Source organism: Drosophila subpulchrella, chromosome 2R (genome assembly GCF_014743375.2).
Source record: "Drosophila subpulchrella strain 33 F10 #4 breed RU33 chromosome 2R, RU_Dsub_v1.1 Primary Assembly, whole genome shotgun sequence".
Lineage (NCBI taxonomy): Eukaryota > Metazoa > Arthropoda > Insecta > Diptera > Drosophilidae > Drosophila > Drosophila subpulchrella.
The window spans coordinates 6,035,799-6,062,597 of record NC_050611.1 but is presented as its reverse complement, the minus strand read 5'-3'; the positions used below and the strand labels follow the sequence as shown (position 1 = coordinate 6,062,597).

The following is a 26,799-nucleotide window of genomic DNA, read 5'->3' as shown; positions in this document are numbered from 1 at the left end:
TTATAGTAAAATCGAGAAATCCTTGACACCAAAGATAAAAGATCTTAAAGCGTGGACTGCATCGCGCCTGACCTTCTAGAAATTTAATCAATCAACTTAAGTTCCCGGATTTCTATTTCCAAATTGCTTTCAGAGCCACGAAATCGATTAAGAACTCGACCGAGAAAGTTTGCCAGCCACTATCTCTCCAAAATCAGACTAGTCCGAAAAGTCTATTTTCTTGTCCATAAATTTGTAATTCGTATTTCCCAGTTCCAGCCACAAAAACTTTGGGGGAAAACAAACTTGCAAGTGGCAGGAGCTACCAGGCAGCGACGAATCGATAAAAAGAAATGACTGGCAGAAAGTGTAAATAGAACTATTTGACCCTGGACAACATCATAAATATGTCAGGCGAAGACCAAAAACAATTTGTCAGCAGGGGACGGGACTGGGTTAACATATAATAATATTATGTCGTGCCTCGAACGAAAGTCCCTCGCCCAGAACCCGAAAATCGCCTTGGCCAGCCCAACTTTAATCAATAAATTGTACTATTATTAAACCCACGCTCCAAATCGCCTGCAGTCCTTTGCTGCATGTTGGATGTTGTATGTTGTATGTTGTACGTTGGCGGCCCGCAAATATTTGTGAGCTGCTTGTGGCAGACTCGTAACGATGCTCCCAAAATATGAGTTTGGGTCCGACAAGGACGTATTTGCCGGGCCCACAGGCCAAGATGCCCGTGGAACCCAAAGTCGGGCACATGCGGGTGTGTTCCAGCCACGTCCACATCTTGGCCGGAATGTGTGTGTTTGCCCGGGCTCCTCCTTTGGCATCGTTACGCTAACAAGCTGCAGCTGCAGCCCAAAAACACTCAGCGAACAAGCCCTGAAATTTAGAAACTTCCTCCAGTTTACCATCGCACTTAAAGAGTTTCTTTTAATGAGCTTCTTTAGCCAGGCGAAAATTTTAAGTTGGCTAGAATACTCTCTGTTTTGGTAGATTTTATGGCTTTTGAATAACGAGTGTAGTGTCTTTAATTTTTATTACGATAAACGTGTTTTTTCTTCGAAAGCTTTAAAATAAAATTAGTATCTAAGTTTTATAAGAAGTTTTTTATGTCAAACATGACATGCAATTTCAAGGCCACCTCTCAAAAAAATACTAGATAATCTTTTTTCGATAGGAAAGCGAAATAAAAGAAGTGTGTTTCAAATTGTTTTCTTCAAAAAAATAGCGGATACAAGTTATTATACTTGGTTCTTCTATAAAAAAAGGGATTTTGAAATTTTCAAAAAGGTGTCCCATAAGTAATATACGTAGTCTTACAAGAAATTTGATATTTGGTTTTCTCCAATAAGCTAATTTAATAAAATAATTAGTATTCTTAGATATCACTTATTTTACATTTTTAAATGGAACTAGTATCAATTATTTCGTGATTAGTTGAGGGTTTAGTACTTTTTTCATTCATTTTAATTTTTTTTAAGTAGGGACTTTAAGTTGTTTTAATATTTTCCATCGCAAATGCACTATTTTCTTTTAGTGTAAGGACCCTCTGATCCTTTTCCGCACATTCTACTCCCTTGAATGGGGCCAAAAGACGAGCACAATGTATGAAGGATGCCAGTGAGTCCTTGCTAGCAATTTGCCGGTGCCGGGGCGTCGGAGCTGAAGACGGTGTGTCCTGGCCGCTTGCTTAATTTTACATCAAATTTATAACTGACTTATTGGCACTTGGCACTGGGATTATGCCTTCCAGGCCAGCACCCACCGACTGCACTTGCATTGCGGAGGAGTTGAGAGCTCCAGCAGCCATTACGTATACGCAGTGTGTGTGTGCCTGTGCGGCTGACAGGGAATAGGGAAAGTTTTTGCTACGCCGGCGGGGTCCAAGTTGGGAAACCAGAGAGATCAGGTAGTCGGAAATTCAAATAGTGTGGCTGGGGGGAGTGGGTGAAAGCAGCAGCAGAGCCGGAGCCCCAGACCAAAAATACTTCATTTATGCAATTTGCAATATTGGCAACTCAGCAACACGAGTGGGCGCATCGCATCCCCTGGATCCCCTGAATCCTCCAGTTACCGAATCCCCGATTCACCGCTGGCAGCTGTCGTCGGTTTCGTTCTCGCTTTTTTATCAAAAGCAATTTTGCACTTTCTTTGGCTTGGCCTTTTAATAAATTCCGCCAAGCTTTGCATTTTCAGCAGTTTTTCCCGGCAGCATTTCCCCGCCCGGCTATTCCACAGCCACCACCTCGTTTTTTCAGCTGCTCTTTGTGCTGATTTTAACACTTTTCGAAATTTCCGAGTAGGCCACGAAATTGGCAGAGGGCAAAGGGCACAGGAACAGGAACGGGAACGGGAACAGTAAAACAGGCCCAGCCAACGAACTGTATCCGGGTTGAGTTTTGGCAGCAGCATCTTCTTCTCCTGTCTCACCTTCATTTTTTGCTCTGGCGTTTTAATGAAAATTTAAATAATTGAAAACCATGTTGCAAGTGCGACAGGCGGCGGAGTCCGCTGATAGTGTTGCATATTAATGAGAGCATCTTTCGTTCGCCAAACGCTTAAAGGGCTCTCGGTTAAAGCGATTTGGCAGGTGACCAAAAGGTGAGGTGTTTTTCCTGGGTTTTCACGATTTCCACGGCAGCTCCTTGGCTGCAGCTTGCACAGCGTTTGACAATGACAAATGATTACTTTTATGGCCGCGACCCCGCCGGCTGAGCGGGCACAGGCATTAAAAGTTTCTACTCTTGGACGAACTGACACCCCGGGCGGGTATTTAGGAACACGGAAAGAAATCTATGGTCAATACATTTTCAATCCTTTGATTTGCTTTATTGCCTTTTAAAGGTATATATATCTGAATGAGGAAAATGATTTTGAGTAGTTAAGAAATATGCAATTTGAATATTACTTGTCATAGTTGCCATCAAAACAGTGATATTTCCCCATAAAATAATGAATTTGAAAAATAAATATGTTTTTTGACGGATTTAAATATGCAACCGTTTTAAATCAGAAAAAAAATATTCTTCTTAATGATTATTATATGCATAGTATATATATATAATATGCATTTTAAGTAGTTCCTTCTTCAGTTGCTTTCAAAATAGTATTATTTTGTCAAAAATGATTTAATTATAATAAGGAATATGATTTTTGATTGATTAAAAATATGAAATTTAAAAATTACCATTTTTATTTCAAGCCATTTAACTTTTTATCAAACATGACAAATATGTGTCAACTACTTTGCATCCCAGAGTAAATCAGTCACATATATATAATTCAAATATTAAATGGTACACAGAGAAAAAATATTAATGTAAAAAGAGCAACTGCTGAAATATTTATTTATTTTATATTTATATATTATTATCCTTAACAATTATATACTAAAATATCATATGTTTTTCATCTTGAAGATGACCTACCATAAAAGTAATATGCCCTCATACCATTTTCCAAGCACTTAAGGTAGATTTACTTAATGGTTGGATATTAATGAGATGCTAATAGCGTTTCCATAATATTAGCCTAAAGTAACAGAATGCCACAGATAGGATTTCAAAGACCATCTAGCATTTTTCCCTGTGCAGGGTCACAGGTAAACAGGCAGGCGGAATCAGGAGGATGCCGGCGTTATAAGCAAGGTGCGACATCCCGTGAATAAGTGTGTGTGGCTGGTGGAGCTAAGGCTTTGGCTTACGTCCTGACAGGAAGTGGTCTCGGCTACTTACCACGCAGTCGGGTCCAACACTTGCCTCTATTTATACAGACAGGTCCCGGCTGCCTCCCGCCATCACGAACGGCACTACTTCTTCTATCCGGCCGTGTCCTGTTTACCAAACGAATTAAATTGTTCGCCTCGAGTGTATTTTGTGTTTTGACGCACCAACATGGGGCAACAACTGCGATTGTTGTTTGTTGTTTGCCGCCACGGCCTCCAGGCTCCGAATTTGTTAATCTGTGCCACTCAATCAGCGAGAGCTGCGGGGCGGAGCTGGGTGCCAGCCATTTTTGCTCCTTGCCAACACACTAATTATGCACGTGTCGGGAAACAGTGGGGATAAACCGAAAATAAGTGGAGCACAAGTCGCACTTAATAACAGGGAAGAGAAAAGGCCACTTGATTTATTGGCAATGATAATGAAATAAAACATTCTAATGAAATTAGTTACTTTTTAAACTTATCTTTGCTGCATTATTTATAAAAATTAAATTTTCCGAACCACAACTAATTGTTAAATAAATAAAACCAAAGCTTGTGCATGAGAAGATACTTCTTTATTTATTTGCTTACTTTATTAGCCAGCTTTTCGAATTTCGTTAACCCACATTCAGATTGCAAGCCGCTTTCCATTACTGGCCACAAGCATTTAAAGCCTGCAATTTATCTGTGCATTCTTAATGGGCTTTCAATAAACTTAACGAATATATTTAAGTCGCATTTAATCCAACTAAAGGCCATGGTACTGACGTGGCACGTCTCTATCTCTGTCAGAAATTGTGCTTATTAAGTTTCCCCGTCGATTGGCATTCACCTGGGTCGTTTTTCCGAGTCCGCCCACCCTGGGCGCCTATATGATTAACGACTGCATTCGCACACACACGCTCGCAGTGAGACAAATGTGACGAGCATTTGACATCAATTATCGCGCCTGGGTTTAGCCAAAGCTATGGCCGTACCTCCCCATCCACCTCTATAAATCCACAGAGGGGTATACTTAGTACGTGAGCCGGGGCCATCGATTTTCATCCGTGAAGTTGGCTTAGGCCTGTCATTGAGTAACGCGACTCGTGTGCAGGCAGGCAGGAAGCTCGCAACACGAGCCAAGGCCAAGTTAATTGATTTTTTATTAGCAACCAGCCCGGGCTAACCAAACACTCGGTATACACACACACACACACAGCCCACTCACCTGGAGGCCGCCACAGTTGAAGTTCTGTAGCTTGAAATTCCATAAATCGAAGCCCTGTAGGTCATGCGAGCTCAAGGGTTGATATGTATGCATTGGAAATTCCCAAAGTCCTTTTAACTGAATGCCAAACATGTTACAAAGGGCTTAACAATTTTACAGAGGAAAATTTTAAAAAGGTAATAAACAAGCTAGGGAAAACCTCAATAATTCTAATAACCACTGGCTTCTGTACAGTTTCCAATAATTTCTTAAATCGTTCAAACCTTACAGTCATTTTCAATACTTCCATAAACGATTGATTTTGTTTGCAGATAGTGGTTTCGGTTATGGAATTGCGACTGTGTTTGGAGTGGGAAAGTGACAGGGCTTTTCGTTTTGATGAAAAACCACAACGAGATAAAAAATGGACAATTTTCAATTTGAGTTGCGGAAATATTTTGATTTCCTTTCTGGTGGCGCACAAAAAACGTGGGAAATTCGCTTGGCACATATGCTGGTTTGGTGGAATTGCAGGAGGGGTGTGTGTGCACTGGCTTGTCCCGCTTGTCGCAAATATTTTCCGCTCCATTTCCCGCAGATGAAAAAGGAGGAGTGGGTGGATCAGGCGGAGTCCCGCTCCTGTGGAGCAAAAAAAAACCACAGCGGGCGGCACTTTGTCAGTGCAATAAAAGTTTGCGTGTGAATTGTGCTGCCCAGAAGACAGAAACGGAGAGTTTTCATCTGCCGGCGGCTTAATCAGCTGGGAAAGGAGTCAGCGGGTGGGAAAACCGGGGGGCGGGGGGAGGGCTGGGGGAATGGACTCTGCGGGGCCTTGGGAAAAGCATGCACTTTAAATTATGCATATAATTCGCCCGCTCGCCCCACCAAGTAATTAAGTAGATAGCAGCCAATGTGGGCCCTCACTGCGTATACGTGATACGTACATAATGTACATTTGCACATACGCTGCATGTGTGGGTATGAGCCAGCCTCAAATGAGTATTTACGAGTGTGTGCTGGCGGCGTTTTAATTAGAAATTCATGCGCCTAGTTGAGCAGCCCCAGTAAACTTTTGTAAGCCCCGCTTGACTGCCTCACTTGACTTAAAAAGCGCCTTGTAAAAAGAGTTTTACCCCCTCCCAAATTTCCTAGTTCCTCTTGTTTTCCCCTTTTCTTTTTGCATATTGATTGATAAGCAGCCCGGTAGGAAGCGAAAATATACTCAGAATTTCGGGGGCTGCCTTTGATAAATCGCTTTTGGGCCTGACACGTTCTGCCCATTTATCAGCAGGCCAATAAAAACAGATTCGATAGATTGGCAAGGTCAGAGTGGTGATTCATTTTGCACATTCCGCATGCAAATTGAATTAAAGCAATCTTAATTACATCGGAGTGAATTAAGCTGTGCTCAGGAAACCGAACCGAAACTTTTCTCAACCGCAAAGCAGACGGACCCTGACAGGACGAACAGAACGAGCAGGACGAACAGTCCGAAACCGACGAGCACGTGGCCGGTACTACTCTTCTAGGGGCTTCGGGAGTAAGCCGAGTATGTCATTTTATTGAATCAAAAACCACTCAGCTATTGAAAATCAATTTGTGCTGCAACAGCTGCGGAAGTCAGTCACATTCACAGGATATTTCCCACACGATGGGGGCCACACCCACCCACATTTTCCGCCCCTACACTTGCAATAATAATAAAAGTACATAAAAAGCGGAACTCAGCATTCCCATTTGCAACAAGCATCATTCTGAGGTGTGTGGCCTGATCAGCAGTCGTCGCACATAACGCCTTTTAAAGCATTTCAAAATCGAGTTAAGGGGACAAGGACGACCATCCTGCAAAAGGGGCAGTGCCAGTGGGTTTCATTCATCTGTTTGTATGCAAAATGATGCGGCAGGGCCACTGAAAATTGATGGCAGTCACGTAGAAGTTGGAGGAGGGAAACCAGGCAAACGGAAAATCCCCAGCACAGGTGGAAAACTCGATGGGATTTTACCCGGCGCTCTCTCGTTTTGTTTTCAGCAATAAAAATAAAGTGTAAAAAGGGACAGGGGGCAGCAAATGCAAATTACATTCGGAGGTGGCAAGGATGTGAGGATGCAAGTGTCATTACAGGAAGAATCAGAGGGCATTTCACGCAGCTTAACCGACGCCCTTGGGGATTTTCCCCCTGCACCTCCTGCACACGCGGCTTAATGAAAGCCCTCTTTTTGGGCCCTCTTATTTTCGGTAAGAGCAGCTTAGAGAGCTGGTCGTAAAACAAAATGGGGCATGGCTCACGCACTACCATGTAAGACCACGCACCGCGAATAAGAGGTTCTGAGAAATGGCTAAGGAATGGCCTCCAAATTCCAGTCCGGAAAAAAAGCCGATTAAGCTTATCGGCCAAACCAGCTCGAGTTGCACTGTGTGTGAGGCCAAAGCAAACAGCATTCTGCAATTTTAATAGCGGCCAATAAATTTCACATCAGTCAGATTTCCACACAGACTCAGGAATGCGCCTTTTGCATATTTATTAAGTGCTGGCAGGACGGCACGAATTGCGGTTAACCCGGCCGCAGGACACTGGACAACTGGACGCAGGACGAGCGACCGAAAACCGGACAGGTTTGACTTGCCTCTGTCAACCGACTGCATTCAATCCTTGCTCTCTCAATCGCAGTGGCATTTGTTATGGTTGGGGCTGGAATGGCTGCTCTGCTGCGGCTGTTGTTCATTGTCAAATGAAAACTGTGCCGCCTCAGAATATGTGACTCCATCCATAGCTAGCAGATGAAGATACATTGGGTGTACTGCATTCTTTTGATTTTAGTTCAAGAGATAAAGAGCTAAAAACGCGTAAAGCATTCCGATTATTCTGTGAATTTCTGATTATATTTGTAAAAAGTCTTAGAAAATATTAAATGGTTGTATTTATATTGTCATTACTAGCAGACATTTAAAATGTAATACCAAAATTTTCTAAGGGATCTTTAAGGCCAATGTACTCCCGTAAAGTATGCAACATATTTTCAGCTGTCTTAATAGAACTTGTAGAATTTCGGTTTTTACAATATATTAAAATATCAGGATTTCAATTCGGATGATGTTATATCATTGTTCCTTTGGGAAGTGTACTTTAATATTTAAAAGTAATACCCATATTTACCTACAGAACACTTATACCAGGATAATCCCTTGAACTATGCAGCATATTTATCAGAAGCCTTAATACTACCAGATTTGCTGTATCTATCTGAAGTATTTGGGTTTAATAATTACCTTGTTCAAGACTTATGCAAAATTAGACTAATAACAAACAATAACCTTTAAAGTACTAGGTATCCTTTAGTCGCTCAAAGGACTTCACCATCCTTTCAGCTGTTGTGAGTGTCAGTTGCTGTTGCAGATGACACAAGCAATTTGGTCCAGCAGTTAATGAAAATTGAAAAGTGTTCGTTCGCATTACGCATACGCCAAGGGGTCCACAGAGTCCTGTGAGTCCTGTGCTGCTGCACTGCGTCCTGAATTGGATCGATGGGGCATATGCATTGTGAGAGCGAGGTGGTTGCATAATCGCTGCTCCACATTGCGCGCTGCACTGATCACACAGACGCGCACCAACACAATGAGGCAGCAGGAGCTGCAACAAGCAAACCCATTAGAAGTTGCAACAGTTTTACAGACCCCCTCCCGCATCCCTCGCCTCTCCGTCCATGTCCTGTTTTTGTGTCGAGTCATTTTTGCGCTGAGAAGCACTCACTAAAACAAATAAACACTTTGCGCATTGTTTCGTTTTGACAAATGCGTGTAATTTACGGAAATGTTGTGTTTGTCCATCCACCTTCCCCATCTAGCTATCTAGCTACATATCTAGCTACATTCTGGCTACATCCCCGTGCTCCTGATGGGCCAAATTGTCTTGGGCATGTTTGCAGAGCTCTTGGACTCCTTGGCCAGACTCTACACAACGGCAATTAGTTGGAGCCGGGAAAAGGTGGGTGGCATACCCACCCATCCATGACCACCCCCACCGCCTGCCCACACATTTACACTTACTCTAGATTACAAAGGCTGCAGCGGGCTAGAAAAATATAGGTTAAAACTGAATGTTCGCTGCTTTTGCCAACCATCCAGCCATCCAACCATCCAACCATCCAGCTGCTCATCAAAGTGGCAATAAAATATGCTTTCATATTGCCAGTGCTCGAATGGGCCATCGTGGGCCAATTGAAATGCTTATTACAGGGAGGAGTATCTGGCATCGGGCTGTGGTTAAGCAGATCAGGCATGGAATCACAAAGGATCCGGCTCCTTTTGTCCAGCCAGCGCGCTTTGTTGCGGCCTTAATGAGGAAATTTCCATTGGCCGGGCAAAACCGAGCCGGCCAGCTCGGCCGAGTTGGCAATTTACGATACCTTTGTGGTTTCAATCTAGCAATGGGCAACATAATTAAAAATTGTGACAGCCATAAATTTTGTTTTGGGTTCCTCCTCCGAGACGAGAGATGGCGATAGCAGATAATTAAAGTGGCCGGAAAAGCGGGGAGAAAAGCTGGCAGCTTGTAGGTACACTTTCCTTCCACTTTGGGAAGTAGCTTAAAAAGCCAAGTGAAATCAATTAGGTCGCAATTTATGTCACACAGAAAGGGGGGATGGGGTTGGTTTGGTTTTCGGATGGCAGCACTTTAAGCCTTTTTAGTCCTGGCCAAGGCAACATTTGATTTCAGTCTAGCTGAGCTGCAGCAGCTGCTCCTGATTGCACTGGGGGATGCCCACATCTCACAACCCAGGGACGGGGTCCCCAAAGCAGTCCGCCCCCATCTACGCCCCTGTCCATTTGCCAGCTGGCTGCGGGCTTTGACGTCCCCTTTTTGGATGGGACTTGGCCTGTTGTAAAGTGTCAAAACGTGTACTTGTCGCTGGCAGAATGTGCTGCTGCCGCTGCCGCTGCTGCTGCAGCTCCTTTAATTTGAATTTTATGCACTGCATGCATAAATTTATGGCCCCCGGAACCGCCCCCTAAATGGCGACGACAATGACAAAGGCAACATGACAGGCACATGTCCATTATGGCCAGACGCTTTGGCCGCCACTCAGGCGTCCTTCGCATCCTTGCCGCTCCTCCATTTAAATGTGCTGGTTGCCACAGACGTCAAGAAAAGAGCACTCCCTTCCAGACTGGGCCACGCTTATCTTGGCCACGTCTTTAATCGCCCGTCCGCCTGCATAGTGGGCCATATCGCCGCTAACCGTATTTCCATTTCCGTTTCCGGCCTGTGGCTCCACAATTGCGTGAAAATTAATTACTCATTAAATATGGGCTCTTTGAGCTGTGTGAAAAAATTAATTTTTAATTGCAATCGCTGTGAGTGAATTAATTTGTATCAGCGAATCCTTCGCCATCGCCAAATGGCCTTCCGCCGAATTGCATCCTTTGTTGTCGGTGGCGTCGATACATTGATTTTGATATCGTGCTGCACCATATGGCAGCCTTAATATCCTGCCTGTCAGCTGGTCGCCCAGCCACCCACTGAATGCACCATGGAACACCCATTTACCACCCATTCACCACCCACCTGACCTCGCCCCAACTTCTGTCGGGCTGTCAAAGTGCTAAAAATAACATGTCGAAAACGAGGGGGACTTTCGGTGGAAAAACAAGGAGGCAAACCTGCCGAAATCAGAAACCGAGAATCGCGCCAACCAAAGCGAACTGCATCGAACGCGTTCTGCTGCATTATAAATACCGCAATTGCATTGAGTGCAATGATTTTTAACTTGTTTTGACGTTCTGACATCATGAAATCACCTCTGTCTCCCGGAATTCGGTGCGAAAAGAGGGAATATTTCCGAGATATTGCGATTGATGAGGCAGCCGAAACCAAAAAGTTAATGGTATTGGCTGACAGTCAGGAAATTTGGGTTTGTTTGCGATATATGTAGGTGCAAAGGTGTTGTGTGGCCATCTAGTTTCAAGATTTATTAATGGGAGTAGGCATTAAATAATACTTTAAATCAATACGACGCTGCACATTCATTTTAAATCTGGCCTCTTGTGGCAAATAATTTATGGATACAAAGCTGCAACACAAAGCATACATCTTTCCATACACATTTTATGAGCCATATTTCACCTTGGTTTAATTAATAACACTCTTTAAGCGTTATAAGAAAGAAGTTATAAAAAGATATGGTGAATATTTAGCATAAATATTCTTTCCATCCGGAACAACCTGTTAGTAATCCCCCTCAACGATATGCTATTTCATGTGGTAAAAAAGCAAATTAAGTGCACTGCAAAGCTCATCTAATTATGCAACGCTCGTGACAGATAGCAACCAAACAGGCTGCAACATGATAGCAACAAGGATGGCAAGGACAACTGGGCTTACTAAACTGTGACCTCATGTCACACGTGGTTTTAATTATTGTTGCAGGATGTGTGTGCGAGTGTGCGTGTGTGAGTGCGACCATCCGAGCCTTGCAACTTGTGTGCGACTGTGTGTGTGCTTGGGCCGGGCGTAATTACATTTTGTGGCATTCGGCAAAGTGTTGATTATTAATTAAAATGGCTTTATTCAACGCCTGGCAGCAGACACAAATGCGTTGCCCATCATAGCATCAGTTAAATATTTAAGCATTTCTTGCCTAAATACTGTCCCAGTAATCATGGCTCCATTATGGGATAACGAGTGTTTAGAAAAACACACTGAAAGAATAAGGGATTTGGGAACCCTTAGATTTTCTAAGGAAATATAATATTTCAGTATAATGTTCTAGGATATTCGCTGGCATATCAATAAAAAATGTTACAGGATTTTTAGTTAATATGTATCTACTTGTATCGCTAGTAACTCAGTAATGCTATGAACATAATATCGATTGGGGTAAACAAATATCTTTTATTAAAAGAGAATACTTAAATTGAGTTAATTGAGTTACATTAGAAATCAACATACTTATCGCTAGTCTTTTATAAATAAAATTTATACAATATCGATTGGGGCACACAAATACCTTTAATTAAAAGAAAATATTTAGAAATGTTGAGTTAGGTTATAAATCTACTCAGAAAATATTTAGAAATGTTGAGTTAGGTTATAAATCTACTCATATCGCTTGTAATTCAGAATGTTATGAAAGTAATATTGATTGAAGTAATCAAATTTCTTTTATTAAAAGAAAATGTTTAAAAATTTTTGACTTAAGTTGTAAGTCTACTTTTATTGCTAGTACTTTACAAATATTATGAATGCCATTTTGATTGGGGTGCTAATATCTTTTGGACCTACGATAATTTTCTCCATCTGCATGTAATGTGTGCATGTGGCACAAACTGAAATCAAAATGGTTTGCAAATAGCTGCAGACAAAGTTGCAACGGAATGCAACGAGTTGCGAGTGTTAATGGCCTGTAATTAAACTGCAACGTGAGACGTTTAAGTGGAAATTGCATTTTGGCTAATGCACTTTCTCCCCCTTCGCAAACCCCTTCTCATTCCCCTTCTCCTTCCATGTGTTTTGCAGAAGGATCTGTTCGTGAGCAAAGTTGAGCCGACGTCGCCGCGAAACGAACGCAAATTCTCCGCTGCCACAGCGCCATCGATGAAAACAAAGTGGCTGAAAGCATTTAAGAGCCTAAAGCCTGCTGGTTCTGGTTCAGCACAACAAGCAGATAGGTGAGTAAGGCACTATATTTACCATCCACACCGCCCTTCTTTTTTTTGTTGCCCACACCACCCATTTTCCCGCCGTTACACAACATTATCGGGCATAGAGAGCAGGGCCCATTAAGTCGAATACAAACCGCAGCAGAGTGTCTAGAACTATGGAAAGGGTGGAGCAGATGGAGAAACCCATCCAGATACAAAATGAAATAGTGCTGCGAATACCAGTGGAGGGCGGAAAAATCGGGAGCGGGGCCGCCCGCACATTAATATGACTAAAAGCTTGTGGAAAACGCGAAAAATTATTCAGGCATTCGGGCAACCAAGCATCCAAGGGTAGAACACCCTCACCCTCCAACCTCCACCCTCCATTCCCATCCGCAATAAAATAAACTAGAATGCTCTGAAGGAATCCGTAATATTTGCACAATCCGGATTATGCAATGCAATGCAGCAATTGCACTCGCAATTTACAAGATAATTCCGTTCAGGTGCATCAGCCAGGCAATCCACCATAGTTTAAGCTAAGCTAAGTTATACTTGCCATAATAATAATCTCTCCACTTCTTCTCTATACAAATTTACGTATATATTACCATCTCCATTCGAACACTAAATGCATTCAATATGCTTTGCCCAACCAACCAAAAAAAAAATACAATGTCTCGATATATAATCGATATATAATCGCGAACTATTAGCCAACCACCCCGACAAAATCAAATGTACCACGCTGTATCAACCGTATTGACTTTGAGGTAACCGAAATTCACCAAGAACCACAACAAAACCCAATCACCCAGCATCTAACTATAGTCTAATTTAGTCCCAACCCACATAACCGTGTACAGACGTACTATATAGCATATACCATATAATCGATACGAAAGGTTGCTGTAATGTTGCACGCAAATGTAGAATTAGCTGAGAAAATAAACCCCGCTTGGATCCCGAATACCGAATACCGAATACCGAACAACCGGCTAATTGGTTTCAAATAACGCATCAACTGCAGCACACAACACTGTTTTATTTGCCTATGTTTGTGAATCGATTTAAATTTCAATTTAACACGTACTCAGAGCACATTTAATTTGTCTTCGGGCGCCGTAAATGCCACCTGCGCCCAATCGAGTGTCATCAATCAATGGTGGGCATGCAATTAAGGCGTTGGTAAAAATATAGTAAAATGGCAAAATCCATAGCTAGTGCAACTGGCCCAAAGACAATGCAGTTTCTGGAACTGGTCCAAGTGCAGTAACAAAGTTTTCCCCATTCGATAACTACGGATAAATGTGTCGCTATATGTCCGTCCGTCTGGCTTCAGCTTTTTTTTTGTGTTCCATATGTTCCGGACAAGTTTCCGGCTGCTCTCCCAGTAAATTCCACTCGGCGCCATTCAAGCATTGAAAAATATGCGAAAAATTGAAAAACTATAAATTCTGCAGCCTTTTCCACCCACATGGACACACGCAGACTAGGGGAACTGCGAACTGCGAACTGCAAACGTTGCAGCATCCAGTGGCAACAATACTTAATTCCGTGCCGGCAGCCTGCCCTGCCAATGATGATAAATCGGAAAATGGGAAAATCTTCTCGGCTTAGTGAATGCCCACTGGCCATTGGGAGTGGAAGTGCAAGTGAAAGGGGGTGCTTAAGTGGGCTCTATCTCTTCAAACTTCATTTCGAAATATTCGCCACTCTTGAGGCACAAATGCACACGGCATAAATACCACTCGTATATATATATTTGCAAACGTGACAAGAAAATCGCAGCTAAAAGTTGGCCTGTGTTATATTGCAAAAGTTTCGACTGGAATTACGGAAAGCCCGAAACTAAACCACAGTCGTTGCTCCCTCGAAAAAAGCGAGGCAGTTACTCATTACGCTCTGCTTTTTATGGTTTATTTTTTTTGTTTTTATTTTTCCTATTTTCCTGCAAATAATCCCAGACCAATGAAAGTTTTAAGTTGCATACAAACCAACTAATGAATATGTTATGGAAATTATTATAATTAAACCATTACTCATGCTGCCCATACAAACGCAAAGTATTTCCGTTTTGTTTTTAGCATTTTGCCATAGCTGCACCCGAAATCAACCACACGAAACTTGTCCAAATAACCAGTGTACCTATTATTAATTAAACCGAGTCCCACTAAACACCCAACTTGATAATCCCTTTAAGTATACCAATTAATCGTAATTACCCCAGTATAAACCAGCTGAATGCTGTGCATACCAATTGTACACACCTGTAAATTGTACATGGCCTAGATAATTGACACCTCGGGTATTATTTGTTAGCTAAGTCTATCAGTTAGTTTGATCAATATTTAGTTTAAGAATTTACAAATATATTTTTATCTATAAAATGTCATCGTGTCAGTGTTCATTTGTAGCTGCCAATCACAATGTTGCACTTTCTCCTGGGGGCCGCCACGCCCTGCTCCGAATATAAAGTGGCCCAGAAATCTGGCAATTTTTGTATACTCTACGCATTTGCAACAAACAACTTTATAAATATTGTGCCAATGTGCTCAACTGAATTTATTTGTTCATCTGTGTGCATAAGCCACTTACAAACAATCAAGGCCTCTGAGCCTGGTTCTGCCTCAACAATTGCCCCATTGTGAGGCAAGTAGAGTCGAGTCGAGTCGAGTCCTTCTGCCACTGCCACCTCTCTCCACCATTCACTGCTTTTTGGGGTTCTTTTTCTGGCAAATAAAACAAAAGTGCCACGGGGGCAGGAAGCGAGGAGGAAGCTCTTGCAAATTGGCTGTATCTCTCTGTATAAATATGAAACGAAATTGCTGAAATGATTTCGATGCGCACACAATATAAATAACACAATAATTTGCATAAGCACTGTGGATTGAGAGATCTGGCCAAAGCACGAGATCACGAGATTGTAAAATAGTCGGGGCAGTGATTAATCGACCAATTTCCTGTAAATCCAATTAGGTTGAGTACGCGCACAAAGTGTGTGTGTCTGTGTGTGTTTATTTTAAATACAATTCTTTTTAATGCGTTTCTTGTCCAAACATTTACGCACCATCGCCCTGATTAATGTGCATTGTCCTGCGTCCTGTGTCCAGTGTCCGGTGTCCTTTTTGTCCATTGTCCACACGCCATTGTTCATTCGCCATTGTTTGCCGTTGTCACTGTGCACATAGCGTATAGATATACAAAAACATAAAGTAGCATAAGAGCAGCCTTCAAATGCAATATATGCTCGCAGATTTATGAACATATGTTTAGCCATTTGGGCCGCTTTCGGCCAATTGGCGTTTGGGTTTTTGGGGGCCTGAGGGAAAAGTGCAACATTCTCGACTCCACCCCATTTAGCGGTCCACCCACTAACGCCGCCCCTTCGTCTCCCTCACAGGCGCAATGGAGCCTCCAGCACAGCCTCCGAGCCGCTGCGTCCCAACCTGGATGGCAGCCACCACCTGCAGGAGTACACCTACAAGAAGATAACGGCCTGCGACGTCTGCTCCCAGATCCTGAGAGGTGGGTGTGCCCAAAGTCCTTGGGTTATCTTGCTCTCTGGCTAAAAAGGGGTCTGCTATCTTTGCCGAGCAGCTGTTAAGGGGTGCAAAAAGAGAGGAGGACTTTTTAAGTACAAAGTAAAACCCACTTTCAAAGTTAGACAACAAAAACTGGGGACCTAAATACAAAATTGGTATGAATTTGTATAGTGTTTTATTTAATCTATAGCAAATTTGCAATATCTTTATGCTTTCATAAACTTGTTAAACAATTAACTACTACTAACTATTAGTATTGTTATTACATTTTGTTTGGCTGTAAAAAAAAATTCATGTATAGCTGCAGGGCCGTAAACTAAAACTGAATAACATTGTTCATACTACTAGGGTTTTTGGCTTACATGTTCACCAAAATGAATTAGTTAGAAATTGTGAGGGGTTCTTAAATTAAAATTGGGACCCAAATATCTTTTTTGGTTTTAAATTTTTTATTTAAATTTAAACTTAATAAACATAAAAAACATGTAAATTTCATTAAGGAGCTTGTTATATTTGTTACATTGATACAAGATTGGATCTCTTTAAATCAGGAAAGTTTAACAAGCTGGAAAAATAATATATAAATGTAGCTTGTAATGGGCGCTTTGGGAGCTATAAAATTCGTGGTAGTATGGGATTTTTATTTAAATTCATTTATAGGTATTCCACAATATTTTATTTAATTTGTTAAAACCAAGAGTCTACCAAAACTAAGCCTAAGTATAGCAGTCACTACGATTTTAATGGGTATTCCGGGTAGTGTGCCCTCGACTGTGGCACTTCTAATCCCTATAAACAACATTCTCAACCCCTCCGCTTGCAGGCCACACACGCCAGGGATTGCGGTGCCGCATCTGCAAGCTGAACGCCCATGGAGACTGCGCCCCCAATCTGCCGCGCTGCCAGCCGAAGCAGAAGCTGCTGCGCCGCCAGAAGAGCACCTCGGAGCTGGAGAATCGCGTTGATATCGAGGAAGAAAGTGAGTATCTGGCACGCACCTGCATCACAGAGCCATGGCCCCAGAAAACAGAAACAGAACCAGAAACATACAGCTTAAAACAGAAACAGAAACAGGCTAAACACATTCGCATACTAACCGCTTGAGGCTGGCTAACGAGTTGCATGGGAAATGCGATGTGCTGGCAGGCGAAATTCCCCAACAATTTGTTCGACTGGCCGTGCCCGAACCGTGTTTGCAACGAGGCATTAGCATGTCCTGCTGCAGGACCCACCTTGAAAAGCCTCTGCTGGAGCCTCTGCTCCACATTCCACTTTCAACTTTCCACTTTCCACTTACCTATCCACTTGCCACATTTTGTTTGCCGCTCGGCAAACATTTATTGATTCGAGCTGCTGGCCCGGCCAAAAGAGAATGCCGAGTGGGAGTGGCTGGTACTGTTTGGTATCAGTTGATTTCACAATGGATTTATGGCACTCGTGGGGCATACAGATTGTGGCACTTGTGATTTGTGTCGCAATTCTCCAGACCTCAGCGAGCAAGAACCTTAGCAATTTCCCTGGCTCCCTCGGTTATCCACACAAGCACCACACAACCACACACGCATTGTGAAACATCCTTGGAGTTCCGCAGAAGATGGCTACGATGATATCCTGCTCAGTGAACTGTAAACAATTGTCAGGAGGACAGAATAGAATCTGTTGCATACCTTGCGGGTGTGCGACTGTGCCATTCATGCTGCTCATCTATCTATCAACCACACACAAATTCCAAATTGCCGACTCTCGACATTTATTTGATTAAATCAATATGCAAACCTCTTCCCTCCCCTCAAAAAAACAAATCTAAAACCACACTGAAACGATACATAGCCTCGCCACAGGAGTCGCTTGTTGCAGCTGCAGCAGATCAGGCGGATGATCCCAATCTGAATTCCAATCTGAATCCGAATGCGAATGCGAATCCGAATCCGAGCGCAAATCAGTTGAATGTGCCAAATGCGAAGTTCCGTCAAAAGACGCCCTTCATGCATCGCATTGCGCAACTAGGTATTTCCCGATTTAGTATGTGCCACAAACGTACATCCAACATCTATTTCAATATATTATAAATACTCGTATAGTATGCGCCAGATACTCGATTGAAATGCGCTTGACCTTTTGATTTTATTTTCGTACTTTGTGTTTGACTGTTGCGCTTTGACCCACTTAATTAGCGAGATATTCAGCGAATGACAACCAGCTCAAAGTAAATCCAAAACACACTCAAGACACTCTACACCCTCACTTCACACAAATATCTTAAGACCACAAAGGTTGCCTTTCTTGGCCAATCAAAGACCCTGAAAAAGCGCTGGGGGTCCACTCAACGAAAGTTCAGTTCAAGTAGTGGAGCATGTTATAGCCGCAATACTCAGTACTCAGTAATCAGTTATCAGTATTCCGCATTCAGTAAATATCGAAACAGCTCACTAGAAATTGCCTCACGTCTCATACCGCATAAGTGTTGTTGGCTACTGTTTTGGATCGGTTTTTGGGTACCACATCTTAGACATCTGGCTCATCGCGACGATTTGGCCGCCAGTGGGCCTAGAGTAAAGTAACATCGAGCTTAGCTGATCGTTATTATATTTATATATACCCACCACCTTTCTCTCACACACTCTACCTATATATTTAATTCAAAGTCATGACAAGTGCCCAAAAAAAAAACAAAGAGAACCCACTCCCCGCATCAATCTCTCATACCCAATTATCGAATCGCCCCGAAAACCACTTGCAATTTGTACTAATGCACTTCAACAATGCATCAACAACATCATCATCCCAATCCGACAATTGAAAACGATATCGAATCGAATCCGAATATATAAAAATTTGCAAAAATGGCCCTCCATCAACCGTACCAACTTGTCAATGTCAACTCTCCTACTTCGGCACCAAAAAAAAAAAAACCAAAAATATAAAGAAATAACCGAAATCGATCAAATTTACCGCGTGCTGAAACAAGCCGGCGAACTCAAATCCGGGCATCTTGCAGCAGGCGCCGACAAATCCGTCCAGGGCAAGCCAATGGATGGCGTCGCGGGAGGATCGGCGCTTCCGGTTCCGGTTCTGACCGAGCGGGAAATGGGCAGGGCCCCGCCGCCGGACATACCGATTGTCAGTGTCTCGGAGTTGGTCCTGCAGGAGCAGCAGCAGCAGCAGCAGCAACAACACCAGCAGCAGCAACACCAGCAGCAGCAGCAGCAGCTACAGCTACAGCAGCAACACCAGCAGCAGCAGCGCAGTCTGGCATCGGTGGCGCAGGCGGCGGCGGTACGGGCGGGACGAGGGGTCCGTCCGCCGCCCGTGGCCATGCCCATTCTGGGCGTACAGCTGCAGCAACAGGAGCTGCAGCAGCAGCGCGGCGGCCTGCCGGTGCCCAGCCAAGATATATCTAGTAGCTCAGGTCCGAAAAAGTCGCCAAAATGCAGCCCAAGTAGTTTGTGTTATTCTCTACCTTCTGTCTCTCTCTCTCTCTATCTCTGCATTTTTTCGCTCATTTAACATTTTCGCAATTATTTTTGAAGAATTCTTGGTTGTAGTTTTGGTTTTTCGGTTTTTCGGTTACCCACCACTCCTTTTATGTATCTCGAGCCCCGGATCCCGTCTCAGTGCCTCAGCTTAACCATCAAACATAAAAGTAATGTCCAAAAACCAAAAAGTCACCAGCCATTCGTTGCCATAACGTTGCTCATCCTTGTAGTTTTCGGGCGTCCTGTCTCTCTCATTTTCTGCACCCGACTCGTAGAGCAGACAGTAGTAGTTCATCTCTATCCACATATATAGCCGCATTAGTCACACACAATTGCATTCCCTTTGCGAACATATTTAGATTTGGCAAAACAATTTCAATTTCACTCACATAGCGCTAACCAAATAATTGCTCATACGCCCCATTGCTTCGCTTTGGAGTTGCTGGATTTTTTGGCCGTTTTTGGCTTTATAGAACACATCATACACACACACAAACCACACCCAAACTAATAACTCACAAACTATAAATATGCATTTTGTGTATACTCGTAAATAATTTATTCTAGAGTTGAATTTGGATTTGAAACGCTATTATTGACTGAAGCAACTGCCGAAATATAGTATTTTGTAGCTTAGCCAACATCAATTATAGCTTACGCAAACACATGTAGCATCTACGTATCATATTTAGTTGAACGTAATTAATTTGTGTATGCCAAACACTTTGTTTTCCTTTAAACATCCTGATTTCCCAAGCCGTCTCTATTCAAACAGGGAATGGAGTGGCCTCGCAATCACAATGAACAGCAGGGAGTGAATGGGGGCGTGTGTTTGTCTACGCGAATGAGGCTCAATTAAAATACATGGTCTACTCGGTTCGTGTCGCCTCCCCGAGAGCAATCACTTGGCAACATGACATTGCCTTTTTGTCGCCCTCTTAGGGACCCCGCCCCTTTGGCCGCAAAGTGCCCTAAATCTTGGCAAGTGCGCACATAATTAGCGCCACAACTCTTGCTGACTGAACACTGGCAACCAGCAACTGGCAACTGGCAACTAGCAACCAGCAACCAGCAACATGCAACTGGCAACTTGCAACCTGGCCTAGTACGACTGCAACATTCCCTGCGGTCTGCAGTTGCATTATTCCAATTAGAATGGTGTAAATGCAGCACTGCACTGATTGATTGAGGATTGCCTTTTGCGGTTGCCAGTGCGCCTGCAGCAACCACATCCATCTTGGCCTGACCCTATTTACATAGCCTTAAGTACAGTTCCATGTTCCATTCGAAAGTCCCTAAAACACAGAACTCACATCTTAGATAAGCAAACTGACTTAACTACGCCTTAAATGAAAACACATATATATCTATATATTCTTTCGTGTCCATATCTTTTTTGCCAATTTTCGTTTCGCTTGCCAAACTCAAATTAACCAACCAATAACCCAACCAACCAACCAACCAACCACATCAAACCAAAAATAAAAACACACCAAGAACCACCGGGGCGATATGGCCAGTTCTTTGCCCCCGTATCGAATATGTCCAGCTCGGCGTACATCAGCAATGGTTTTGGCATCAACTACTATACGGGGAATAGCCAGCAGACGGGGTACATGCAACAGGTTCCTGGCCCCGGTCCCACGACATCCTCCACCTCGGCAGGAGCTTCGCCAGCCCACCAGGCGATACCACTACAATCCGGGAGCAGCACCAGCGGAAGCAGTGGAATCAACTATCCGACCAGCGATCCGGGACTCCGGAGGCGACTGTTCGCCGGAATCAGGCCATTGTCCGTCTTCGGGCGGCTGAGACAGCGATCCTCGCAGCACCGATCCATCTCGTTGCCAGAAAGTAATTACGTGACACTGAAGCAGCCAGAAAAACACCATCACTTAGGAGGCAACCGAGGGGACAGCAACTACAGTCACCACCACAGACCGATCCCAATGCAGAAATCGTTCCATCTCCCAGCCAGCACTAGCAGCACCACCACATCATCATCATCCTATCTCGGGGATGCCTATAACATTATGGGCCACCCCATCATAGCCATGCGTTCTCGTTGGAACAGTACTGCATTTGATTCCCACTACTCGACATCGATGTTTAGATTGTGTTTCCGTGTTCTGTGTATCTTTTTGAATTTCAATTTGAATTTGAATTTATTTCCGGTGTAGCGTGGGCCACAGAGATTGTATCTGTCTGTCGTATGTTTGTGTGTCTGTTGCGTGTTTGTTGCCCACTGCCAAAAGATATGGATATGTGGGTGGTATGGCAAGATGCGTTTTAATTATTTCAATTTGGAGTCTGCGAATCGCAAGTGGCTCAGCCGGGCTCAGCATGGCCACAGAGGCCCTAGAACAATGGTCGGATTAAATGCCAATTAGTCTTAACCCAGTTTACACTTCAGGCAAATGGCTCATTTCCGTTGCAACAGCAGCAGCGGCGGCGAAAGCAACTGCAACGCCATCATTTGTATACATGGCCGAGTTCCTTTCTCGCTGAAAGCAGCTTCATCATTCTTCAGCTTGGCAGGAGTCGAAAGGAAACTTGCTCCGAGGAGTGAGTCTCCATCCTCCATCTACACTTGAAAAGGTACGAATTTGGGGAAATAAATCTCGACTTTATCTCTCAAATTTAAAGCGGTGGTAATGGCAATCGTAACTCTTTCAAGAATCAGCCAAATATTGTAAAAGGGAAATAGAATATTAATTTACACCGGCAGATTTCTAAAGTTTTAACGCTAAGAGCATAAAATTCATTAAAAATTATGGAAAAACCTTTTATCATTCTCAGTGTAATAAAGTCTAGTATACTTTACAATGGGAAAACTTAATTACTTCTTGAGAAACACTAAGTCAAAGTTATACCTTTTTTTTCAGTACAGCCAAAGCTGATTTGATCTTTAATAGCCAGTTGTGGATTTTGGTTCTTGCTTATACCACTTTAAATCCCTTTTTAATGGAAGCTAAGGACCAAGGCTTTCGAATGCTAGACCCTTTTCTTCCAGATTTTGTTTTCTCTGTATATCCTTGCTTCGAGGACCTCCCTTCCCGCCACTGTTTATGCCGCAGCTTCAGGACTACTGTTGCTGTTGGTGCTGCCGTGTAAATTACAAGCCATTGTCAACTTTTGTGCAAAAATTCAGCCGCACAACTTGCCAGTGGGGTTGGGTGGCCAAAGACTGGCTGCTTTCCGCTGGATGCTGCATACAAATGTTGCAGACGGGCCAAAACTTTTTCGCCAAGGCGCGAGTTCATTTGTGCTTAATGTTTGCTGCATTTTTAATGCCACTCGCACACAGAGGCGACGCAAGTTTAAAGTCCCGCTGCCAACTTTTTGTCTTAGGCCAAGCTAACTTCTTGTCGACGGGGGGGTAAGGGGTTCAGATGGGAGATGGGGGGCTCAGAGGGTTGGCTGGGGGCCGAGGTCGGTCCCAGGCCGAACATAATTATGCTAAAAATTGTTATGACACACAATCTTTTTGCGCTCCTTATTTTTCTTTCCGTTTTGGGTCTGCCTTTTCCACCACCCAACCCAACCTCCCAACCACCCAACCCCCTTTTTCCCACCCGCAACCCCGCATGCCGCCAGTCTCGACTTCCTTGTGGCAGAAGTTCCTTCCTAGCGAAGGCTCTGCACTTATTTTCCCAGGATTATGATTCTGCTCTATTACTCGGGCCAGGCTCCTCGTCCTGGCTATGGTCGTCCTCCTCGTTCCGGCGCTCTCCTCTGGGCTTCCGCCGGCTTGTTTTGGTTTGCTTTATGCATGAACGCTGTCTTAATGTTTAATATTTTCTTTCGGGCTTCTTGTCTTCATTTAACTTAATTAGTTTTAATTCACATTTCTCTGCGATTCAGTCGGAGAGCGAAGGTTGCCTTCCTCTCCCCGGAGCAGTTAATCGATCGAAAAGCTACTAACCCCACTAAAAGAAAGAAATACTGGCCCCCCCAAACTACAAGCCTTGTGTATGGTATATACTTGATACAGCCTCAGCGACTCCGAAGTCCGAAACAACGCGACCCTTTGGCGAACCCCTGATGCTCCTCAAGAACCCGGAATCCAATCCGGATGAGTCCAAGGGCAATCGACGAGTGCGCTAAGCACACGGATCTATAAGGATAACGATGAGAACGGGCGGAGGAACACTTAACCGTTTAATTTACTACAGTTCTAATGCGATTTATGGTTTAAGTTCTTGATTTTATTACACCCTAGACACCTAGCCCAATTGATGTTCTAAATGCAGCACAGTAATTATTATAAAATACTCCACATAGTTAAATTTACCCCCTACTTCTATATATCTACCGTATGTATATCTTAGTTAATTTCGATTCTGCGAATGTGCGTGAGCCAGAGAGCAATGTTAAATGTATATTACGATTAAAGTATTAAGTCACTTCTGATTACACCACGATTATATTCTAAATGTTGTATGATTGTTGTAAATATCGCACAAAAACCCACACATCACCCACAAACGAATGACTATAATAACACACGAATAAAATGCAAAACGATATCTGGCCTTCCTTCACTTTCCTCCAGAGGATAAACACACGATCACCTTCATCTGGCACAGGGCGATGGAAACGAGTTTTCTATGATTTTCTATATATATTTTGTATAGTCAAAATCCAAATTGGAAAACACCGATACACACAGTATTCTTGCGTTGGCTTTTGATTTTTGCGGCAACTGAAACGGGATGATTAGAACTAATACACTGAACAAAACACTCGCTGTCTCTTCCTGAACGTGTCGAATGTTGCTCTGTTGCAAGCAAAAAAACAAAAAAATAAGAAAAACAAAATTCTTTGATTGCATTGATTAAGCTATAATCTTTCTATCTATGTCCTTGCCAAAGGCCACTAAGTGTTCAACGTCTTTTCAGTTCATATTTTCTAGTTCTTTTCGGTTTTTGTTTAGATTTGTAGACGCATAGATTACAATTTGGACTTACCAAATGCTTAACAAACGAAATTAAAATCAACATATTTTTATTCCACATCTTATTGCCATTTTTTTGCCAACTGTGTTTTGTCCGACACACGACAACAACAACAAATAATATAACCATGTACCAATCCAAAAATTGAAAAATAAACAAAAATAACAGCACCGCACTCACCGCGCCGCCAAAAGTTGAACTTACGCATGAAATCCCTGAGCCTGGACTCGCCCGAATCCTCGGAGCTGCACGGCCAGTTCCGTCGAAGGGCCCAAATGCCCGGCACGGGGGCCTCCACGTCGGCCGGCTCCGGGCACTATCATGGTGGGTCCGGAGGCCACCTGGAGCACAGCACTCCTCCGTCGAACAACAGCCGCCTGCACTGTAAGTAGCAACCCAGTAAACGGATCCGTTTCCGGTTCCGCCGATCCCCGGTCCCCAAAACCGTTACCGTTTACGAACCCGATTCCAATTTCGGACACCGACGTACGCTGCACCACTAACCACTGTACCAGTCCAACTAGCCCACCACCACCACCCTATATCTATCCACAGCGGGCACCTCTAACCAATTTCAGCTCCCTAAGATCTAATTTCCTAAGCTATATAGTATGTATTGAACACCTACATAAACACGCCATCTTAACTTTTCTTAAGTGCTTACTACTAAACTATACTATTACTATGTAAATACGTTGCCAAAGTAAAAGTCGAGTAAAGTAAAGTTTTGTTGAGTAGTTCGATTTCGTTTACATCTTATCTAAGTAGTTAATAGCAGCTTTGAGATACATGCCAGCTGTAGACTTACTAACTTCATCTGCCAACACACATCTTCAACCTCAAATCTAATCGATCTACCCCCCTTTGAACCGTATATGTGTATAATTTATCTGTACAATGTCTATATCTTCTTTTTCCATGGATATTCTTCTTATTTTTCGTTCATCCACTTGCATTCGATTAACCAAACCGTAACCATTGAGCCTGTCCTGGAGCAGGGACTAACGCATCCAAAACCATTACAGCCCCATCGAGCCCCTCGCATCCGGGCCGCAAGCTGCTCTACGCCACCCGTGGAATGCGTGGTGGCAGCGTCGATCTGCCGGATGAGATGGAGAAGTCGCAGTCCTCGGCCAGCACATCGCCGTGCCTCTCACCCGTAAGACATCCCCAGGTAGACCCCACTCCACTCCTCCAACTCCTAATTTGTTAATGAGTTCATATTGCCTGCTCCGTTCGATTGATTGAGACCTTAACCGCCCACTAATCCATTCCCAAACACTCGTAACATTTTTATTTTCAAGAAAACACATCGTCTGCTGCCCACGAATCTGTATGTCATCATCTACAACTTCAAGGCGCGACATGCCGACGAACTGGACCTCAAGGCTGGTTACAAGGTGAGCTAATCCTACTGTCCCTATCTACTCCATAAATATCCCCACCAAATCCCAGTCCCATTCCCATTCCACGCGTAAATAAATGAGAGTATGAATAATAAACAATGCGCTTTGTTTAATCCGCTAAGCGGTGCGCTTAGTGCGCACAATGGAAATGCCAGGGAAATTGGTTAACTAAATCAGAAACATATACTCGTACTCGCATTCACATGTTTGTACTGCGCTCTTTATTCAATATTAAAAACGAACAATGCCAACAGAAACTTGTTTATTTATCATACAGCCGAGCATATGGAGGAAGCTCTTTTTCCACTGCGTAAACAGGGCGAAACAAACAGTGAATAAGAAGAAATAATAATAGTTACCGACTTTTTGTGTACATTCTCTGATTGCGAGTGCCTGCCCGCCGCCGGCAAAGTGTTCAATATTTACAGATTAGCTTTTGTTTGGACTGCGTCCTTGTTCGCGAAATGGCTTCCTTCCATTGCCATGGGTGCGGGATATAGTCGAACTTTTACTGCTTTATGGCAGGCTTCTGGGAGTTTACTACCCAGATCGATAAGAGCTCTTCTCAGCCGCGTTTCTACTTAAGCACCGAACGAGAGGAAAACAATATCTTTATGGGCTTGCGAATATCATATGCTAGCCATTCTACCAAACTTTTTTAAGTACTTTTTAGGAAGGGGAGGACTTGCTTACGGAATACTACAAGTATATTTTATTTCTTTGCAAACTAGCCTTTCATTTAACTATTATATTGGTTCTGAAACAATTTTATGTAATTACTTAATCTAGTAAAATGATTGTCTATTTGTTTCTGTCTAAACTAGGCTTTTAGACTATTGACTACAATTTTCCCCAGCCCACTATAATGATCCAATGATAATAACAAGCT

At 43.2% G+C, this 26,799-nt stretch overlaps 1 protein-coding gene across 1 annotated transcript in view; it reads left to right on the top strand.

The window, feature by feature from the left end:
* LOC119549941 overlaps positions 1-26,799 on the top strand; it is a 61,670-nt gene that overhangs the window by 29,447 nt on the left and 5,424 nt on the right. Inside the window, 8 exon segments of the mRNA XM_037858323.1 lie at positions 12,401-12,552; positions 13,242-13,298; positions 15,929-16,053; positions 16,894-17,049; positions 19,069-19,479; positions 24,673-24,888; positions 25,530-25,663; positions 25,809-25,904. Of these exon segments, the coding sequence (XP_037714251.1) occupies positions 12,401-12,552; positions 13,242-13,298; positions 15,929-16,053; positions 16,894-17,049; positions 19,069-19,479; positions 24,673-24,888; positions 25,530-25,663; positions 25,809-25,904 (1,347 nt within the window).